This window comes from Papio anubis, chromosome 12, assembly GCF_008728515.1.
Source record: "Papio anubis isolate 15944 chromosome 12, Panubis1.0, whole genome shotgun sequence".
In the NCBI taxonomy this organism is placed as follows: domain Eukaryota; kingdom Metazoa; phylum Chordata; class Mammalia; order Primates; family Cercopithecidae; genus Papio; species Papio anubis.
The window spans coordinates 95,039,516-95,059,021 of NC_044987.1; the positions used below are offsets into that span (position 1 = coordinate 95,039,516).

The following is a 19,506-nucleotide window of genomic DNA, read 5'->3' on the forward strand; positions in this document are numbered from 1 at the left end:
GCACGAAATATAATTTGTGCCAAAAATAATAATGAAAGCTTAGTGAATATTCTACAGTGCAAGCATCGTTACATTTAATCCATAAAACTACCCCATGAGGTACATATTTACCGTTCTTTTCACTTTACATCTTTTTTAAAAAGTGGAAAAAGAACATGATCAATTAACTTGTCCATGGTCATAAAACTGATAGGTAGTGGCACCAGGATTTGGGGACCATCGGGCAGAGGATCTTCCAAAACTGGCTTTCAAAGAGCCACAGAAAGATGTAGCCGGGTTCTTGGCACTACAGTACTGCTTTATAAACAACAGTTTCCTTCCGTTTTCTTAATGGGAATCTAGAGGGACACCTTACATAAAGGAAAATGACTGCAACCCGGACCTGTCACTTTGTCACAGAGACAAACAGACAAATACTGCCTCTCCCCACCTCACTTCACTTGACATCTCTGCCCAACACAAGGCAGCTCTCAGAAAACCGCACAGAGGTTACCACTCCAGAAGTTCTGAGATCCTAGGAGGCAGGAATGCAAATAGACAAAGTACAGTATTGCTTTGGATCGAAAATGTTTGTTTGCTCATCCTGACCCCGATTCCCGGAGCCTAGAACAAACATAGCCCTTCCGCACTCAGGAAATCCCAAGAGGTCAGGTTCAGTCTGGTAAACAACACTGTCCTGGCACCTTGCAGAACACTGGGGACTGTGACAAGCGGCGACAAATTGACACAGAGAGACTGAAATGCATAGGGACACCAGCCTAGTGGCCTTGAAAACTCAGGTTGACACTTCCAGGGAGGGAATGGGGGAGGTGGAGCCCAATTCCCGCCTCCGGAGAGAGTAAGAGACTTCCCCCATCCTCCTCCTCCTCCCTCCTCCTCCTCCAAGGTACGCAGAGATTTGGAGCGGCGGAGGTGAGCCCCGCGGGAAAAGCAGAAAAGGGTATTGCCACTTTAAATGACTCAGGAAGTAAAAGGAGGCCTCCTGACGGGGAAAGGGAAAGTGGAACCGGGGCGGCGCGGGGGACGGCGGCAGCAGCAATCTCGCCCGAGTAGCGGGAGGCTGAGCGGGCGGCGCGACGCGGGGGCCGACGGGGGCGCCGGGTGCCCGCGCCGGAAGTGCCCTGCGCGGCAGAGGAAGCGCAGGGACAGAGCGGAGCAGGCCGAGCCAGCGGAAGGCTCTTTGCTGCTCCGCCCGGGCAGGGGCTGCCCCGGCCCCAGGTCCCGCTTCCAGACGCGGCGCGGTCCAGGCGGGCGGCGACTCCCGAGGAAGGGACCCGGGGCGGGAGAAGGAAGTGAGGAGGCCGCGCAGAGGGAAGGCGGCGAGCCCTGAGGCCCCGAGGCCTTACCGCGTCACAGCAACCACATGGCCTCCGGAGTGGGCGCGGCCTTCGAGGAGCTGCCTCACGACGGCACGTGTGACGAGTGCGAGCCCGACGAGGCTCCGGGGGCCGAGGAAGTGTGCCGAGAATGCGGCTTCTGCTACTGCCGTCGCCACGCTGAGGCGCACAGACAGAAGTTCCTCAGTCACCACCTGGCCGAATACGTCCACGGCGCCCAGGCCTGCACCCCGCCAGCTGACGGAGAGGGGGCGGGGAAGGAAGAAGCGGAGGTCAAGGTGGAGCAGGAGAGGGAGATAGAAAGCGAGGCAGGGGAAGAAAGTGAGTCGGAGGAAGAGAGCGAGTCAGAGGAAGAGAGTGAGACAGAGGAAGAGAGTGAGGATGAGAGCGATGAGGAGAGTGAAGAAGACAGCGAGGAAGAAATGGAGGATGAGCAAGAAAGCGAGGCCGAAGAAGACAACCAAGAAGAAGGGGAATCCGAGGCGGAGGGAGAAACTGAGGCAGAAAGTGAATTTGACCCAGAAATAGAAATGGAAGCAGAGAGAGTGGCCAAGAGGAAGTGTCCGGACCATGGGCTCGATTTGAGCACCTATTGCCAGGAAGATAGGCAGCTCATCTGTGTCCTGTGTCCAGTCATTGGGGCTCATCAGGGCCACCAACTCTCCACCCTAGACGAAGCCTTTGAAGAATTAAGAGTAAGTATTGGGCCTTCAAAGCATAAGCCTAGGGGTCAGAACACCTGGGTTTCCGCTCAGGTGGCCTGACTGTGTCCACATTCGCTTTCACTGTGTCCCTAAGAAGCTAGTCTTTCCAACTTTTTGGGAGCAGTTCTTATTCGCCCTTTTTGGTTGAACTCCTTTGAGAATCTGATGAAAGTTCTGGACTCTCACCTGAGAAAATACATGCACACACAAAATCTAGTATACAATTTCTAGAAAATTGCAAGTTTCTGGTCTGTGGATTCCAGGTAAAGCATTTCTTGGGAGTTTTGACCCCACGTAGGCCAGTTTCCACAGCATCACTATTGTTGAAACTGGTGCTTTGTGCTAGGGCTCTTGATAAGGCAATCTTTTTGCCTACTTGAAAACATGGGAAATATGATTTTGCCACATGAATCCAATCAGGTGGTACGTCTGCATTGAAAAGAATAACACAGTAGTTTAATAGTAACTTCATATGTGCCCTGAGTTCATTTTAGATTCTTCGTGTTTGAAACTTAGTAGAAAAGGAGGGTAAGAAGATGGAGGCCAAATTGGGGTGGTAGTGGAAGTTCCCATGTCCTCTGTCTGGATCTTTGTCTGTCTTGGACCTTACTGGTCCCCCAGGCAGTGGACACTTAGGAAATGTTTGTTGAATGAATGAATTTGCAGACGATGCGCCTTTTATTTATATTGTGGATATTTACTATCATTCAGAAAAACTGCTGGTGTTAATCGGGGAGGGAGGGGGGAAATTTTGAATGGAGTGATCAGTTGATTAAGTAATCTGTATTAGCGAGCATTGTCATATTATGATGACTTTTGCTTTCCTGAATAGGGAATAGCTGGCTTTGGGATAACAAATACTTTGAGAATGAAGCTCATCTTTATTAGGTTTTCCCTTTTTTAGTCGCTGTTTATAATTGTAAAATGCACATTCAGAAAGTATGTAAAAACTTACAGTCTAACAAATAATTATAAAACAAATAGGTAGTCTCCAGATTAAGAAATAGAACATTGCTAGCAATATTGAAGCCTTTCCCCCATACCTTTTCCAATTATAACCATCTCTCTTCTGCATAAGTAAGCATAATCTTGACTTTTGTGATCATTTCCTTGCTTACCTTTATGCTTTTACTCCATATGTATGCATTCCTAAACTTATTTGAACTTGACACTATGGGTATAATATTTTTATCATGCATTCTTCTGGGTTTTGCTTCATTTTCTCAACATCGTGTTTGTGAGAGTCATCCTATGAGTGGCTGTAGTTTATTCAGTTTCTTTACTATATCGAATTCCATTTTATGAATATGCCATAAGTTACCTATTCTGTCATAGATGTACATTTGATTTGTTCCCAGGTTTGGGAGCATCGGGCTCTTACAAATAATGTCAGTGTAAATATTCTTGGTCCTGTCTGTCGGTGTACATTTACATATATTTAAGTGGCCTATAAACGCAGGAGTGAAATTGCTGTGTCAGAGGCTATGCATATCTTCAGTAATACTACATGTTGCCAACTATTTTCCAGAGTGGTTGTACCAGTTTGAATCACTAAGAAGAGTATATGAGAGTTCCTGTTGCTCTGTATCTTTAACACTTGCTGTTACAGTATTTTTAATTTTTGTCAATCTTGTGGATATGTAATGGTATTTTATTGTGGTTTTAATTTTCACTCCTCTTATTACTAATGACTTTGAGGATCTTTTGTATTTTCTCTGTGAAGTACCTAGTCAGTTCTTTTGCCCATTTTTTTATTGAGTTGTCCTTTTCTCATTATATGAATTTTTATATATGTTTGTTCTTTTCTTTTCTTTTCTTTGTTTTTTTTTGAGATGGAGTCTTGGTCTGCTGCCCAGGCTGGAGTACAGTGGCTAGATCTCAGCTCTCTGGAAACTGTGCCTCCCAGGTTCAAACTATTCTCCTGCCTTAGCCTCCTGAGTAGCTGGGATTACAGGCACCTGCTGCCAAGCCTGGCTAATTTTTGTAATTTTTTTTTTTAGTAGAGACGGTTTTGCCATGTTGACCAGGCTGGTCTTGAACTCCTGACTTCAGGTGATCCGCCCACCTGGGCCTCCCAAAGTGTTTGGACTATAGGCATTAGCCACCATGCCCAGCTATATATTTGTTTCTGATTTTTTTTGTTGTTGTTGTACTCTTTGTGGGTTGCAAATATCTTCTATGTGGTTTTTCTTTTTAAAAAAGTTGTGCTTTGAATAGAAGCTCTTCATTTTAATGTGGTAAAACTTATCGATACTTTTCCTTATGGTTAGTGCTTTTTGTGTCTTGTTCTACTTAGTATTGATTTTTGTGTAGTAGAATTAGCGGCTCAATTTCATTTTTTCCCCATACAGATAGCCAATTACTATTGGCATATTTATTGAAAAGCCCTTCCTTTGTGCACTGATTTGCTGTCCCACCTGTCATATATCAAGTGCCCGTAATGTGTGTGAATGTGTTTCTTGGCTCTTCTGTTCTCTACTGTTGATCTGTTAGTATATCCCTGTGTGAACAGCATGTTTTCTCAGTTACCATCCCTTTATAATATGTTTTAATATCTGGTGAAGCAGGTACTTCCATCTTGTCTCATAAGAGTGTGTTGGCCAGTTTTGGCCCTTTACATTTCTTAGAGTAATAGTATTAAAAAGCCTGCAGGAGTGTTTTTGGATATTGTATTAAATTTATAAGCCAATATAGGGAGAATTAATATCATTACAACATGAAGTCTTCTGATTCATTTATTTAGGTCTTTTTTATTGCTTTGCAGTAAACTTTTTTTTTTTTTTTTCCCGAAAGATTTTTCACATCATTGTAAAATGATTTTATAGTATTGTAGAAAATATGAGCCAGGCACAGTGGCTCACACCTGTCAGCTATATGGAAGACTGATGTAGGAGCATTGCTTGAGTCTAGGAGTTTGAGGCTGCAGTGAGTTATGATCCTGCCACTTCCCTCCAGCCTGGTCGACAGAGCAAGACCCTGTCTCTAAAATAAAAATAAATGGTTTTAAGTTTTGTTTTCTAATTGTATATAGGAATGTGATTAACTTTTATGTATTGATTTTTTTGTAATCTAGCTGCTGAATTATCTTACATATCCTAATCATTTATCTGTAGATTTATTCTACATATGTGATTATATTATGTGTGAAGAGAGATACTTTTTGTTTGTTTCTTTTCAACCCTTATACCTGTTATTTGTTTTTTCTTGCCTTACTGCATTGGATAGCACCCCCAGGATTATGTTGAATGGATGTGATTGATGGATATTCTGGCCTTGTTTGTGATCTAGCAATAATTGATAACATTGCACAAATAAGTGATACATTCTATGGTTTTTGAAAATAGATATGTTTTATCAGTTAAAAAAACTTCTAGTCCTAGTTTGCTAAGTTTTTCTGAATTTTGATTCATTACTTAATATCAAATGCTTTTTTTGCATCTTTTGGGATGATCATGTGATTTTCTTTTTTACTGTGTTATGATGATGAATTACATTAATTGATCTTTTAAAGTTAAATTTAAAAATCAGTGATATGTTCACATGCCTCAAAAGCCTTTGCCCTTTTTACCTGATTCTTCCATCAGCTGTTGGTAACTACTTGTTTTTTTCTTAGAAACAGGATCTTACTCTTGCTCAGGCTAGAGTGCAGTGGTGGGAGCATAGCTCATTGTAATCTCAATTGAATTCCTGGGCTTAAGCGATCCTCCCACCTGAGCATCCTGAGTTGCTAGGACTACAGGTGTGCACCACCATGCCTGGCTAATTCTATTTATTTTTTGTTTTGTAGAGAGGGTGTCTTGCTGTGTTGTCCAAGTTGGTCTTGAACTCCTAGCCTCAAGCAGTCCTCCCGCCTCAGCCTCCTACAGCTGTGGGATTACAGGCGTGAGCTGCTGTGCCTGGCCAGTAACTGTTTTTATTAGTTTTTTGGTTACCCTTCAGGTGTTTCTTTCTGCAAATAGAGGTGTGTGCATATATATGGTCTTACTTTCATCTCTTTGTATTGTCGTATTTTATAATTAAAGCAGAAAGGCTAGCATTTCTGGGATTTCCTTGACCCAACTTGGTGAAGTTGAAGTAGCCTCATGTTTTTGGATTTGGCTTATTAATAATTTATGTAGTTTTTTTGGTTTATATTTATGGAAGAAATTGGCCTATCATTATTCTTTTACTGTTCTCGTGAGATTTTGCTATCAAAGTTTGGCTTCATAGTCTGAGGCAGAGTGTAGTGTTTCTTATATATTCTTTCTCTCTTTTAATAGTCTGGAAGTATTTGTGAAAAACTGAAATATGTCTTCCTAGAGTGATTGGTAGAACTGACCGTGGAAGCCATCTATTCCTGGAGACGGTGAAGGGGGAAGGGAGAGTTGGTTTATTATTCGTTTATTATTGGTGTTTTGTTTTTTTTGTTTGTTTGTTTTTTGGTTTACATTTTTTAACATCCCCAACATTTTTTATTATTTTTAGTTTCAAACTTTTAAGTTCTGGGGTACATGTGCAGGATATGCAGGTTTGTTACATAGGTAAACGTGTGCCATGCTGGTTTGCTGCACAGATCATCCCATCACTTAGGTATTAAGCCCAGAATTCATTAGCTGTTCTTTCTGATGCTCTCCTTCCTCCCACTCCCTATCCACTGACAGGCTCCAGTGTATGTTGTTCCCCACTATGTATCCATGTGTTGTAAGATGCAGCATTTGGTTTTCTGTTCCTGCGTTAGTTTGCTGAGGATAATGGCTTCTGGCTCCATTCATGTCTCTGCAAAGGACGTGATCTGATTCGTTTTTATGGCTGCGTAGTATTCCATGGGATATGTACCACATTTTCTTTATCCAGTCTATCACTGATGGGCATTTAAGTTGATTCCATGTCTTTGCTATTGTGAATAGCACTGCAGTGAAAATACATGTGCATGTATCTGTATAATAGAATGATCTATATTCCTTTGGGTATATACCCAGTAATGTAATTGTTTTATGTAGTATTTTTGACTATGGACTCAATTTCTTTAATAGTCATAGGTCTGTCTAGGTTGTCTATTTTTTCTTAGGTTAGTTTTGATAAGTTACATTTTCTCAGACATTTCTCCATTTTATCTAAATTTTCAAATGTGCTAGTATGAATTTGTGAATCATATTCTTTTTTTTTTTCTGTAGCTGTCTTAGCTATTCCTTTAAGAACTGTAGGCATATTGATTGATAATCTGCCTCTGATAATTCTAGCGTGTGAAGACTTTGTGGACCTCTTTCTGCTGCTGTTTTTATTTTTTCATGTTTCATGTTTTTATTTCTTTTTGTGCTGGGTTCTGTGTAGCTGTGTAGCTTCTCATTGCTTTTTAAAAATTGCTTATGGTACTTTTCCAAATCTTGCATGAAGCTGCATACTTTGAGAGAGGATTTGAATTTGATTCTGCTAAGGCCTGAGAGTACAACTTGTTTAGAATCCCCTTCTACTAAATTAATTTCTTGAGGTTTCTTGGACCAAACTTTCAGGAGGACCTTGCCCACATCTTAGAGACTTTCTTTCATTTTATCCCCCTCTCTGTTTTGTTTACCTCTCTACCTTCCCCTTTAGATGTTTGGGTAGTGATGAGTTTAGTTTGCTTTTACTCTGAGATTTTACGCCTTAGCGGGGTGAAAAAGTGAGAGGGTCCCAAGTCTGTATGGAAAGGATCCCCTTTATTTATTTATTTATTTATTTAGAGACGAAGTTTTGCTCTTGTTGCCCACGCTGGAGTGCAGTGGCTCCATCTTGGTCGGCTCACTGCAACCTCTGCCTCCCAGATTCAAGTGATTCTCCTGCCTCAGCCTCCTGAGTAGTTGGGACTACAGGCGCCCACCACCATGCCCAGCTAATTTTTTGTATTTCTAGTAGAGATGGCATTCCACCATGTTGGCCAGATTGGTCTTGAACTCCTGAGCTCAGGTGATCCACCTGCCTTGGCCTCCCAAAGTGTTGGGATTATAGGCCAGAAAGGATCTCCTTTAAATGGTTTTTTGTTTGTTTGTTGTTGTCGTTTTTGAGGTAGAGTCTTATTCTGTTGTCCAGGCTGGAGTGCAGTAGCGTGATCATGGCTCACTGCAACCTTTGCCTCCTGGGTTCAACCAGTTCTCCTGCCTCAGCCTCCTAAGTAGTAGGGACTACAGGCATGCGCCACCACGCCTGCCTGATATTTTGTAGTTTTAGTAGAGACCGGGTTTCACCATGTTGGCTAGGTGAGTCTGGAGCTCCTGACCTCAGATGATCTGCCCACCTTGGCTTCCCAAAGTGCTGGGATTACAGGTGTGAGCCACCACCTGGCCGTCCTTTAAATGTTTTACTCTGAGCATGCCATAGGCTTTGTTTTCTGTTATCCCATACTCGCCTCACACCTCACTTTCTACTAACCAAATGCACAGCCTAGTTTCTTGGGCTCAGTATATGTTCTTAGATCAAAAACTGCTTCGTGCACTCTGCTTATCCTAATGTTAGAACATTACTAACTGAACTGTAGACTTTACTGAATGTCACTAGTTTTTCCTCTGATGACTTCTGTACCACGATTCTATCCAGGACCTCACATTTCCTTGTTTTGGATGATCTTGACAGTATTAAGCAGTGCTAGTGAGGTATTTTGTAGAATGTTCCTTGATTTCGATTTCTCTGGTGTTTTTTTCCCATGGTGAAACTGGAGTTATAAGGTTTGGGGAGAATATAATATTCTTTTATGCTTTGTTTTTTTACACTTAGTATGTCCTGGAAATCACTCCATAGATTCGCTTCATTCTTCATGTATAGCAGCTGGAAATACTCCATGAGTGTCACTGAATTCTTCATTTAAGATACCGTGTTTTTCAACTCTAGAATGTTAATTTGGTTATTTTTTAAGAGATCTGTTTCTCTGGATCTTTTTGGGAATCATCCTTGATTGTATGTTACATTTTTCTGATTCTTTTTTTTTTTTTTTTTTTTTTTTGAGGCAGAGTCTCGCTCACTCAGGCTGGAGTGCAGTGGCGCAATGGCAGCTCACTGCAAGCTCCGCCTCCCGGGTTCACGTCATTCTCCTGCCTCAGCCTCCCAAGTAGCTGGGACTACAGGCACCCGCCACTACGCCCGGCTATTGTTGTTGTATTTTTAGTAGAGATGGGGTTTCACCGTGTTAGCCAGGATGGTCTCTATCTCCTGACGTCGTGATCCGCCCATCTTGGCCTCCCAAGTGCTGGGGATTACAGGCGTGAGCCACCGCGCCCGGCCACATTTTTCTGATTCTTGTCATGTCTCACAGTTTTTCATTTAATGCCAGATGTTGTGTTTGAAGGAATTGTAGAGACAGGAGTAATATTTTCTTTATTCTTCTCAGAAAGAGCATGGCATTTGCTCTGTTAGGCAGCTAGGGTGAGAAACTGCTCATTTTGGTTCAATAAAGATAGGAGCTTGATGGCAGCTCTGGTTTCAAATGTTATGAGTGCAATGAACATTTACTTATTGGCAAGAGAATATCTTGGAACAGTAAAAGTGACTCAGTGGGATGATGGACAAAAGAAGAGGATCGTTGTTATACTGCATTCATTCATTCAGCAAGTACTTATTGAGAATCAACTGAGTGTAGATACTTTCTAATTATTGGGAATATAGTAGTGAACAAAATGAAAGTCTGTACTTTTGTCAGAGCTTACATTCTATTGGAAGGAAGTAGGAAAGAACAAATAAGCAAATAAACATGTAGTAAGTATTATAAATGAAAAGTAAAATATAATACAGGATTAGAAAGGGACGGGAAATATGCTAGCTCTACCACTTTTTGACCTTAGGCAAGTTATATTATAGTTTGGCCTTGTTTCTGTATTTCTAAAATGGGCATAATGATAAGAAATAAAATAGAGCTTTTGTGAGAATGAAATTACTTTGTGGGTGATTAAGAAACTTTAACAATGCCTAACACATTGTTAGTGCTCACTAAATGTTAGCTCTTCTTTTTATTATTAATATAAAGAGGCTAATTATACAAGTTTAGAATTGAGAGGAATTTGTACAATTTATGTTTTGATACCTCAGTGTTTAACCAGGCTGTCAGTGGCTGGTATTGGCAGTAGAAGGCCAAGTTCTTGCCAAAGTCTGCTGACATTTAGAGAAAAAGCAAACTTCAGAGTAGGCCAGAATGAGCAGAAAAACAGGGTGATCCTACAGCGAGAGGGGATTAGGGATGGAGACAACCTGATAGGCCAAATGGACTGAGTGAACATCTTGAAGGGACAAGATCATCACTTAGTCACTTGAAGTACTGTTCTTTCTTTTCTCCTGGATGTTGCTGTATTACAGTTTTGGTCTGTGGCATTTGGTCTCCAGGGAATTTTGTGGGTCCAAGTTTGAACTGAGCCTAGTCTTTAGCTTTGTCATAGAAAAATAGTTATGCAGCCCAATTTATGACTTCTTACCGAGTCATGACTTGTCATCTCACATATGTGGGTTTCTCTTACTCTGACCATAATTTCTGGCTACGAAAATGGGTCACTGGATCTGACAAAGGAGCTTGATCTGGCTTATGGATTTATTCATACAAAAATTCTTACATTGTCAAGGGAATTTGCATTCAGAGCTACATTTAATGAACTTTTATGTTGAAATAAAAGTGCTTTAGATAAACTCAATAGTCTAGTATTTTAAAAAATTATTTTGAACACAACCTACAGTAGAGGAAATATATTTTATACTGTGATCTCGTTTATACACACAGCCACTCACCAGACATACCCCGTTAACTCAAATGAGACACCATTTGCCTTACTACATATATGTTCTGTTTCTCTTCTATTCTGTTAAAAAAAAAAATTCTGGACCCTCCCACTACATTGATCTCATGGCACACTAATGTGTCATGTCCTGTGGTTTGAAGACCACTTGTCTAGTTTACCCCAAGATCACCTGAAGAAAAGGTAGAGTCTTACAAAGTGGCAAAGGGAGAAGTGGTTGGCAGAATTCAGTAAATATATAGCATCTGTGGAGTTCTTAACACGGCTTTTCTAAAGACAGATCCGAAGGTTTTTAAGCCACACCCTTTGCTTTTAAGGTGGGTGTTTGGGAAGAATGTTTGGTTAAGTGATAAGAGGAACAACTGCTTGGGGAGTGACTGAGGAGACATTGGTATCTGGGTGGATGGAAGAATATAAGTATATGCTCAAAGAGCTGTGATTCTCGAGGAGCTGGAGGTATGCCGTAGTGTATTCCATAGGGGTCAGTGAATCTGGCTTTTCAGTCAGCTCATAGAAGAAGCTTTCGTAGGGAGACAGAAGGTTGAAGGCTTGCTGTAATGTATCTATTTATGTTTTTAATTTTTTGTTCTTGCTGAAGAGATACAGGTCACTTCTAATTAGAGTTTGTAGCACTGGCATACATAGTGGTTCAACCAGTGTCTTACTTATTTGTACAGAATAAGACAAAAGTAAGACCAAGGTAAAGGGAATGGCATGCTGTCATTTGTTGGAGCCACCCTTGCGTAGTTCTGTAGAAAGTTTATGTGAGGCCTGCAGTTCTGGGATTTCCAATCAAAGTGTACTTTCTTAACCTGTAAAAAGTCTTGAAAGTATGCAGTGAACTAGACAGATAGGGCTCTAGCTTTTTGGAATTCACTCTCTCCAGTGGGAAAGAAATAGCAGAGTAATTTTGGATGGTGTTATGTGCTATGAAAACAATAAATCATGGTAATATAAGAATGAGTTGGTGTGGCAGGATAGGTTACTTTTTGATAAGATGTGTTATAGAAGGCATCTCTGAGCATATGACATTGGGTGGGGACGTGAATTATGACATCTTGTGAAGTTCTAGGGAAATTTTCCTGTTGTGTTACCATTTGATGCTACTGTATAGAGTCCAGTGATTTTATTCATAGCAGAGACAATTGGTTTGGTTTATTTGAACAACTCCTCATAGAAGGGTTAGTTGGCTCTGTAAATGAGAGAATGGCATTGTTCTAGCATTTGAATGTGTTGTTAGGACAGATGAAAATATTGCTCTATGGAGGGAATATGAGATTATGGGAATCCCTTTTACATTAGTTAGATTTTTTAGGGGATTCAACATTGATGGTGATGGAGCTTCATTAAAGAACTAGAGTGCTTAGCCAGTGGTCTGAACAGTCCACTCGAGAGAAAAGATCCGGGCTTTCTCTACTCTCTCTCCCAAAAGTCTGGTGCCCTCTTTTTCTCTTTTCTGGCCTTTCAGTCAAAATAGGATGAGTTCATAGGCATTTTATGCTGTTAGGCAATTGCTTTTTTGGGTAAGGTTGCTGATGCAGTAGGCTTATTCTTAGGCTCCTCTGGTGATAAAGGACTCTTGAGCCTCTGTCACCATTGTCTTGACCACAACTCTCGACATGGAGGTTGCCCTGCCTGCCTCTTCATTGACATACCCATCTTTTCCCTCCCCTTGCATCTAACCCAAGTCTGAGAAGCCAGATTCATCTGTATCAGTGCCTCGTATGTGTTCTGCTTGAGGTTATAGTTCAGTCTGGGAGGACCAGCCCAGTTTCATGCTCTTATTCTTGTTTTAATAGAACCAGGGGCTAAACTGTTAGGTGGCAGAAAGGAACACAGATGCTCATGGACCTTTCAGAATAGGAGATGTATTATAGACAGTGGATGAAACAAAAGCTTTAGTCTTGATATGGGGAGTAGAGATGAGAATGGGGTAAGAAACGCAGAAGCCTGACTCTGGGAGAGTTGAATCTCGTGTGTGTGGGTGGGGGAGAGAGAGAGAATTGTGTGTGTGTGTGTGTGTGTGTGTGTGTACACATATCACTATGATAGGATCAAACCAACATTGCATCAGGTGCAAAAAAAGTCAATGTTGATGCCCTTTTTAAGTGTCAGAAAACTGATCAAGAATGAAAAAACCAAAACCAACCAATCAAGCAAAATCTACCAAAGGCTCAATCCACAATTTACGGCAAATAACTATATGGGCAGTGACTTTGATGTATACTGTAATGTGCTAGATTATTTTTGTTGAACATTTATATATTAAACCCACTTCAGATGGGTTTAGCTAGTTTTTGGTAAGGTAATAATTGATTTTTAACATCAATAAGAAGATTAGCAAATACATTCATTATAATATGTCCAAACTATAACATATAGCTAGCTTTCATTTTAGAGACTGCTTATGTTATTTTTTAAACTAATTTTATTCATCTGAATAATTTTGGAGCGTTTATTATGATGAACTGTGTGGTGGATACTAAGAAGAATAAGCAAAGTTTCCAACTTCAGCAAGTTTACAGCGCAATAGAAAAGATAGTCTTTTCACATGCTTATTTGTGTGTATTAGAGAAAAGGTACAAACAGTATGCTATAGAAGTGGAGAGAAAAGAGAAATTGATATCACTGGAGGGCATGCAGCCAGGAATAGATTCTTAGAGGAAGGAGTCTTCGAGGTGGGCCTTGAAAGATGGATAGGGTGTTACTAGGTAGATATAGGCTTTGAGGTATCCTTCTCTGTGTTCCCATTGTAACAGCCTGTGAACATCTATTGTAGCACTAGATACTGTGTACTATGTCATGTTATTTCTTTCCATGTCTTTCACTGGTGGGTTATAAACTCTTTAAGGCTAGAACTATATGTTATTCGTCTTTGTATTCCCAGCACCTAGCACAGCGCCTGCTGGATAGTAGATGAACATGAAATATGTGATAAATGTGTGATAGGAAGTATAATAATCTTGTTTAGTTCCAGGGCATTAATGAAGAACTGAGAGAGTATTGCATAGTTGTTATATATCAGTATTTACATTGGGATTAATTTGACTGCATCTAAAATAATGAAATAATTTGGAAAAATCCAAAATAACCACTCCCACATGATGTTTATTTCTCTGTCACGTAAAATAACTTTGGGTGTAGGCAGTCTAAGGTTGGCGTGGCAGAACCATGAAGTTACCAGAAATGTAGGCTCTTTTCAGCTCCATTCTGACATCCTTACTGCATCATGGACCGAGATGACCGCTGGAGGTCCAGCTAGTATTTCCAAGTTCCAGAATCACAGACATAGAAAAGTGAAGGGCGCACCCCTCTATTTTTGTTTGTTCGTTTGTTTGAGACAGAGTCTTGCTCTGTCGCCAGGCTAGAGTGCAGTGGCACGATGTCAGCTCACTGCAACCTCCGCCTCCCGGGTTCAAGTGATTCTCCTGCCTCTGCCTCTCAAGTAGCTGGGATTACAGGCACCCGCCACCCCGCCCAGCTGATGTTTGTATTTTTAGTAGACACGGGGTTTCGCTGTGTTGGCCAGGATGGTCTCAATCTCCTGACCTCGTGATCTACCCACCTCAGCCTCCCAAAGTGCTGGGATTATAGGTGTGAGCCACTGCACCTGGCTGGGCACACCCCTCTATTTTAAAGGGAACTCTTGAGAAGTTGTACACATTGCTGCTTATGTTTCATTGGCCAGAACTCAATTCCCTGGCCTTACCTAGTTGCAAGGGAGGCTGGGAAACAGTCATTTCTCCAGGCCACAGTGTGTCCAGCTAAAAACCGAGATTCTCTTACTAAGGAAAAATGGGAGAATATTTAAGGACCAAACAGTCTTTGACCCAGTTGGCTTTGCAGTCTGTTTTTGAGTCTTAGCTCTTCCACCTACTAGCTGTATAATGTTGAGTAATTCACTCAGCCTCTGAGTCTTGGTTTCTTCTTCTGTAACATGAGTTAAGTAATTGTTTCTCCCTATTGAGTTATCATTAGGAACAAACAAGATCATAGATGTAAAGAGTTTAGCACGGTGCCTGGAATATCATAAGCCCTCAGCAATGGGTTGCTCTTATTCTTATTACTGTTATAAAGCCATCTAAGGTTCTATTCTGAGTTCCATTCCAGACAAGTTAGTCTGGCAGCAGTAGAAGTTCTGGACACCAAGTTTCTTGGGTGCAAACTGTTCATCCCCCTCTCCTTCTGTTCCTTCTGCCTGCTCTAATCTGGTGGGTAGATAGGCTGGAGAAAAACTTGCCTTTAGAGAAGAGGCTTCTGTATATTTCAGTGTCCTGCTGATGCCTTATGCACTAGCTAACCAAAACACAGCTGGTAGGTCTAATTTTAGGTTCACAAGTCTTGCTGGTTGTCCTCTTTAGATTCTGTTTTACATTCTGAACTGTGGGAAGTTTTTGTAGAAGCAGAGGGGAGGTGGGGACAATATACTCTTCACTTTCTGGTTAGAAAATAACCTTCATTTTCTTTCTAGTAGGCAGTCATGGGGAGAGATGTAAGGTTAAGTTTATATAGGCACCCCTACTGTTTTCCTCTCAATTTTGAGTGTGTGTGAACCCTGGCAGGCTCGAACCTGTGTTGATTGGTAGACTCTGACTTCATGTGTATAAATAATGAAAATGCTAATCTTTGGCCAAGGTTATAAAACCAAGAGAGTCTAGAAATTTTTGTCTGTTGTTGAGTTTTGAGTCTCTGTTTCCAGATATACGAGAAAAATAACATAGCTGTCATTTATTGAGTGGCCAGGTCATTTTCATATATTGTTTCATTTGTTTCTTAATAAAATTCCACAATAAGCTGTGTTGTTATGTTTCCATTTTATATATGAGGAAACTCAAAAGAGGTTAAATTTTGCTGAAGGTTACTTAGCTAGCAAGTGTAAGGACTGGGATACTGGGATTTGAATCCAGGCCTGACAAAGTACATATTCTTTCCATCATTCCATTTTGCCTCTACAAATTTGATTACTCCCTCTCATATTTAAGCCAAGCTGTACTGGTACATTATCCTTATGTTTATTTTCTGTATGAAGGTATTTAATAAATGAATACTTTCTGAATATCCTAAAACTATTTTTCCCCTTCTCTTTGGTCTTCTTTCTATATATTGTATATAATTTTAATTAGTAACCGATTTTTTTTTATTTTGTTCTATTCAGCACTTGTCTAGGTCAATACCTGATACTTAGTAGTCACTCAGTATTGTTATTTAATTAATAATAACAATAACAGAAATGATAACTAACATTTATTGAGAACTTAGCTTGTGCCTCTTCTCTAAACTTTCTGCATATTTTTTCATTTAATGTTCACCACAATTCTTTGAAGTATAGTATTTCTTAAGATAATTTTGTATATTATTCCAAGTTAGTGGCATGTTATTTTCTTTTGATCTATTTATTCATTCAACATATATTTATTGAAGGCTTAAAATTTGCCAGGTGGAGTATTTTGGGCAGTAGGGAACCAACAAGAAGCAACTCTAAGTCATGGAATTTATAATCTTTGAGCAGAACAGACAGTAAACAAGTTAAATAGTAAGTAATATTTTAAATAATGATAAGTGCTATGAATAAACAAACCGGGGAAGGAGATAGGGAGTGACTGGGATGTGGGAATGAGAGGGAAGCTTTTTAAGGATCCAAAGACTTTTTGAACTAGTGACCTGGGTATAGTTAGAGCCAGTGATGAGAAGCTCTAGAGGCATAATGGTTCAACTGAAGGGAATAGCAAGTGTAAAGGCCCTGAGATAGAACAAGTGTACTAAGGGGATAAAATGAATGGCTGGAGTATAATCAGTAGGGGTGGGGTGGGGGTTGAGTAGTGGATGAGGTCAGATTACCAAGTAGGCTGTGGTAAGGATTTTGGGTTTTATTCTAAGTAGTCATAGACTGTTTAAGCAAGGGAGTAAATAATCTGATTTATATTCTTAAAACTTCTCTTTGGTTCCTATGTAGGAGGGAATGGAAGCATAGAGGGTATGGGAAGCAATGTACTGCTTATACTAGGTTGGGAATAGTGAACAATACAATGAAGCAAGAAGAATACATTTTAGTGGATATAGTGTATATTTCCATTCGTGGGCACACTGATGGATTTTTCAATTTAAAGTGTTCCTGTTTCCAACTGTCCTTCATTCCATTCAAATGGTAGAATCTTCTTTAGCCACATGGGGCCGGTGTCCCTAAAATTCATTCCATTTCCTTTGTCTTTCCTTCCTTCCTCCCCCCTTCCCCCTTCCTTCCCCCTCCCCTTCCTTCCTTCCTCCCCCTTCCTTCCTCCTTTTCCCTCCCCTCCTCTCCTCCCCCCCTTCTCCCTCCCTTTCTCCTCCTCTCCCCTCCTCTTCCCTCCCTTCCTCTTTTACTCCTCTCCCCTCCTCCCCTCCCTACTCTCTCAGTCAGTGTCTTGCTCTGTTGCTCAGGATGGAGTGCAGTTGATCTCCACCCACTGCAACCTCCACCTCCTGGGTTCAGGTGATTCTCATGTCTCAGCCACCCAGGTAGCTGGGAATACAGGCATGCACTACCATGCCCAGCTTATTTTTGTATTTTTAGTGGAGGTGGGGTTTCTCCATCTTGACCAGGCTGGTCTCGAACTCCTGGCCTCAAATGATCTGCCCACTTTGGCCTCCCAAAGTGCTGGGATTACAGGTATGAGCCACTGTGCCTGGCCAAGAAGGACTTCTGTATTCCATCTTCTGATCCTTCTCCACTATTTCTCCCAGACAAGACCTTCTGGTAAAATGACTAAGTTGGATTGATGTTTTTTGTTTTTTGTTTTTTGTTTTTTGAAGAATGATATCAACACAAGCCAATGGAATAGGGAGAAAAACACCCCAAAACAGATAGCTAGTATTCTTTCTGAATTCAACATCTTCTGATTGATTCTTCGTAATAATAGAATTCAATATTCAGGAGCCAGTTTAGGATATTTATGTGGCTTATATTTACATTTTTGCTGACATGTGACTTTTCGGTGCCTAGCTGGTTATTGGCATTAGACTAGACTGACTTCCATGAAAGTGCAGAGACCACTTGTCAGGGAATACTTCTTTCTATTCTGATGCCACTGCTACCTGCCATATTCTACTTTTGCTTCTACCCTTTGCCCATTTTTAAGGCATGTTTCCATTAGAATGAAATATTATTTCTGTGTTTTGGGGTGGGTGGATATGAATGTATCAGGTAATATGTGCTCCTTTGAAGAAAGGTACCCCAATTTTCATAGTGTTCAAACACAAGGAATCTTAGAAGTGGAAAACTTTTAGAATTGCTTCCGGGGATAGCAACTTCAAATATCTACCAGAAAGGTAATGTAAACAAGAGAAGCAAGCCAAGGTAACTGGCAAACTTGAGAGAGCTTGCTTTGCCTAAAGTGAATAGCTGCTACTACTCAGTTTCAGCCAATTTCTGCTGTATCAGAATGGGAGCCCATTACCGTCATACCCTTTGGATTTACAAAAGAAGCTAGAAATCTTTATTTTTATGTCATATGTCCTGATTTTTAAATGCTAGCAACTAATTTAAAACTCTTAGTGGATGTGTGGGACAACACTCTAAAAGCCACAGAAAATAGTTCTGTAGGCCACAGGCTGTTGATGTGTAGCTTTTGGTCTGGTCCATCTTCCTCATTTACAGATGGGAAAACAGAAACCCAGGGATGTAAAATGACTTTTCCAAGCTCACACAAGCAGTTACTGGCAGTGCTAGTAGTAAAACCTGGGTCTACTTTCTCTTTGTGCAATACTCTTTACATTTGGAATGTTAATTGTTTTTGAGGATATGAGAAAAGCTAATGTCATGTACAGCCCAAATTTTATATTGTTTTCAGGATTTCAGACCCCCTGAAATCCATACATGAATATCAAGTAAAGAACCTTCTCTTGAATCTCCTAGTTCATATGTTTGCAGTGTCAAAGGAAAAGGCCCCAGTATTTACATTTAGGCAAACACATGGGAAGAAGCACTGAAAGCAGGAGACCTTGGCCCTCTTGGTCAAATTCTACCTCTCTCCCTCCCTTCTTGCCTATCTTTTTTTGTTTGTTTGTTTTTTCGTATGCTAAATCTTAGCTATGCAATTAGTAGGAATATATTTAACTCTAAAATCTGTCTATCCCAAGTACCAGTCCCAGCAATAATTGCTTTTCTAATATTTTACATACCTGTATCACTCATAGAAAGTAATAGTTTTTTTAAAAATTATATTTATTACATGTACCATTTTGCAAGGTTTTTTTGTTTGTTTTGTTTTGTTTTGTTTTGTTTGTTTTAAATTCAACAGTATGTCATGCCTTGTATCCAGGTACATACAACCTACCTCATTCTTTTTATTTGCTATGTCATATTCCACAGTGTGTTAATTCAGTGGTTTATTTAGCCACCCACTATTGATGAATCCTTGGGGTGTTTGCAGATTTTTAGTATTACAAACAATGCTGAAATAAATAATTTTGTACATGCATCCTTGACACAGGTGCTAGTCTTCTTCAAGAGGAAAGGAGAAGTGGATTGGTAGGCATGTGATTTCAGAGTGGCAGTTATTTTATATATCCATCAACAACATATGGAAGTCCCCAATTTCCCCAGGGCCTAACACTTGCTGTTATGAGATTAAGATTTATTTCAGGCTGATGGGTGAGAAATGATATTTTAATCATGAGTGAGTTTGAGCATCTTTTGCCTGTTTTGATGTGTTTGCATTTCACATTTCTGTTTTTTTTTTTTAAAGAAGGGTCTTGTTTTAT

The 19,506-nt window shown here is 40.5% G+C and overlaps 1 protein-coding gene across 5 annotated transcripts in view; it reads left to right on the forward strand.

The window, feature by feature from the left end:
• Window positions 1-947: 947 nt before the first annotated feature.
• The window catches only part of TRIM44 (tripartite motif containing 44), a 190,262-nt gene continuing 171,703 nt past the window's right edge, over window positions 948-19,506 (forward strand). For 4 of the 5 annotated variants that reach the window (XR_001894842.2, XR_637295.2, XM_017948493.3 and 1 more), the window contains exon 1: window positions 948-2,032. Coding sequence is in view for 3 of the 5 variants with exons in the window: in XM_017948493.3 (XP_017803982.1) it covers window positions 1,364-2,032 (669 nt within the window). In the remaining 2 variants the exon portion in view is untranslated. The remainder of the gene's footprint in view (window positions 2,033-19,506) is intronic. The other variant, XM_003910031.4, reaches the window with a different exon arrangement.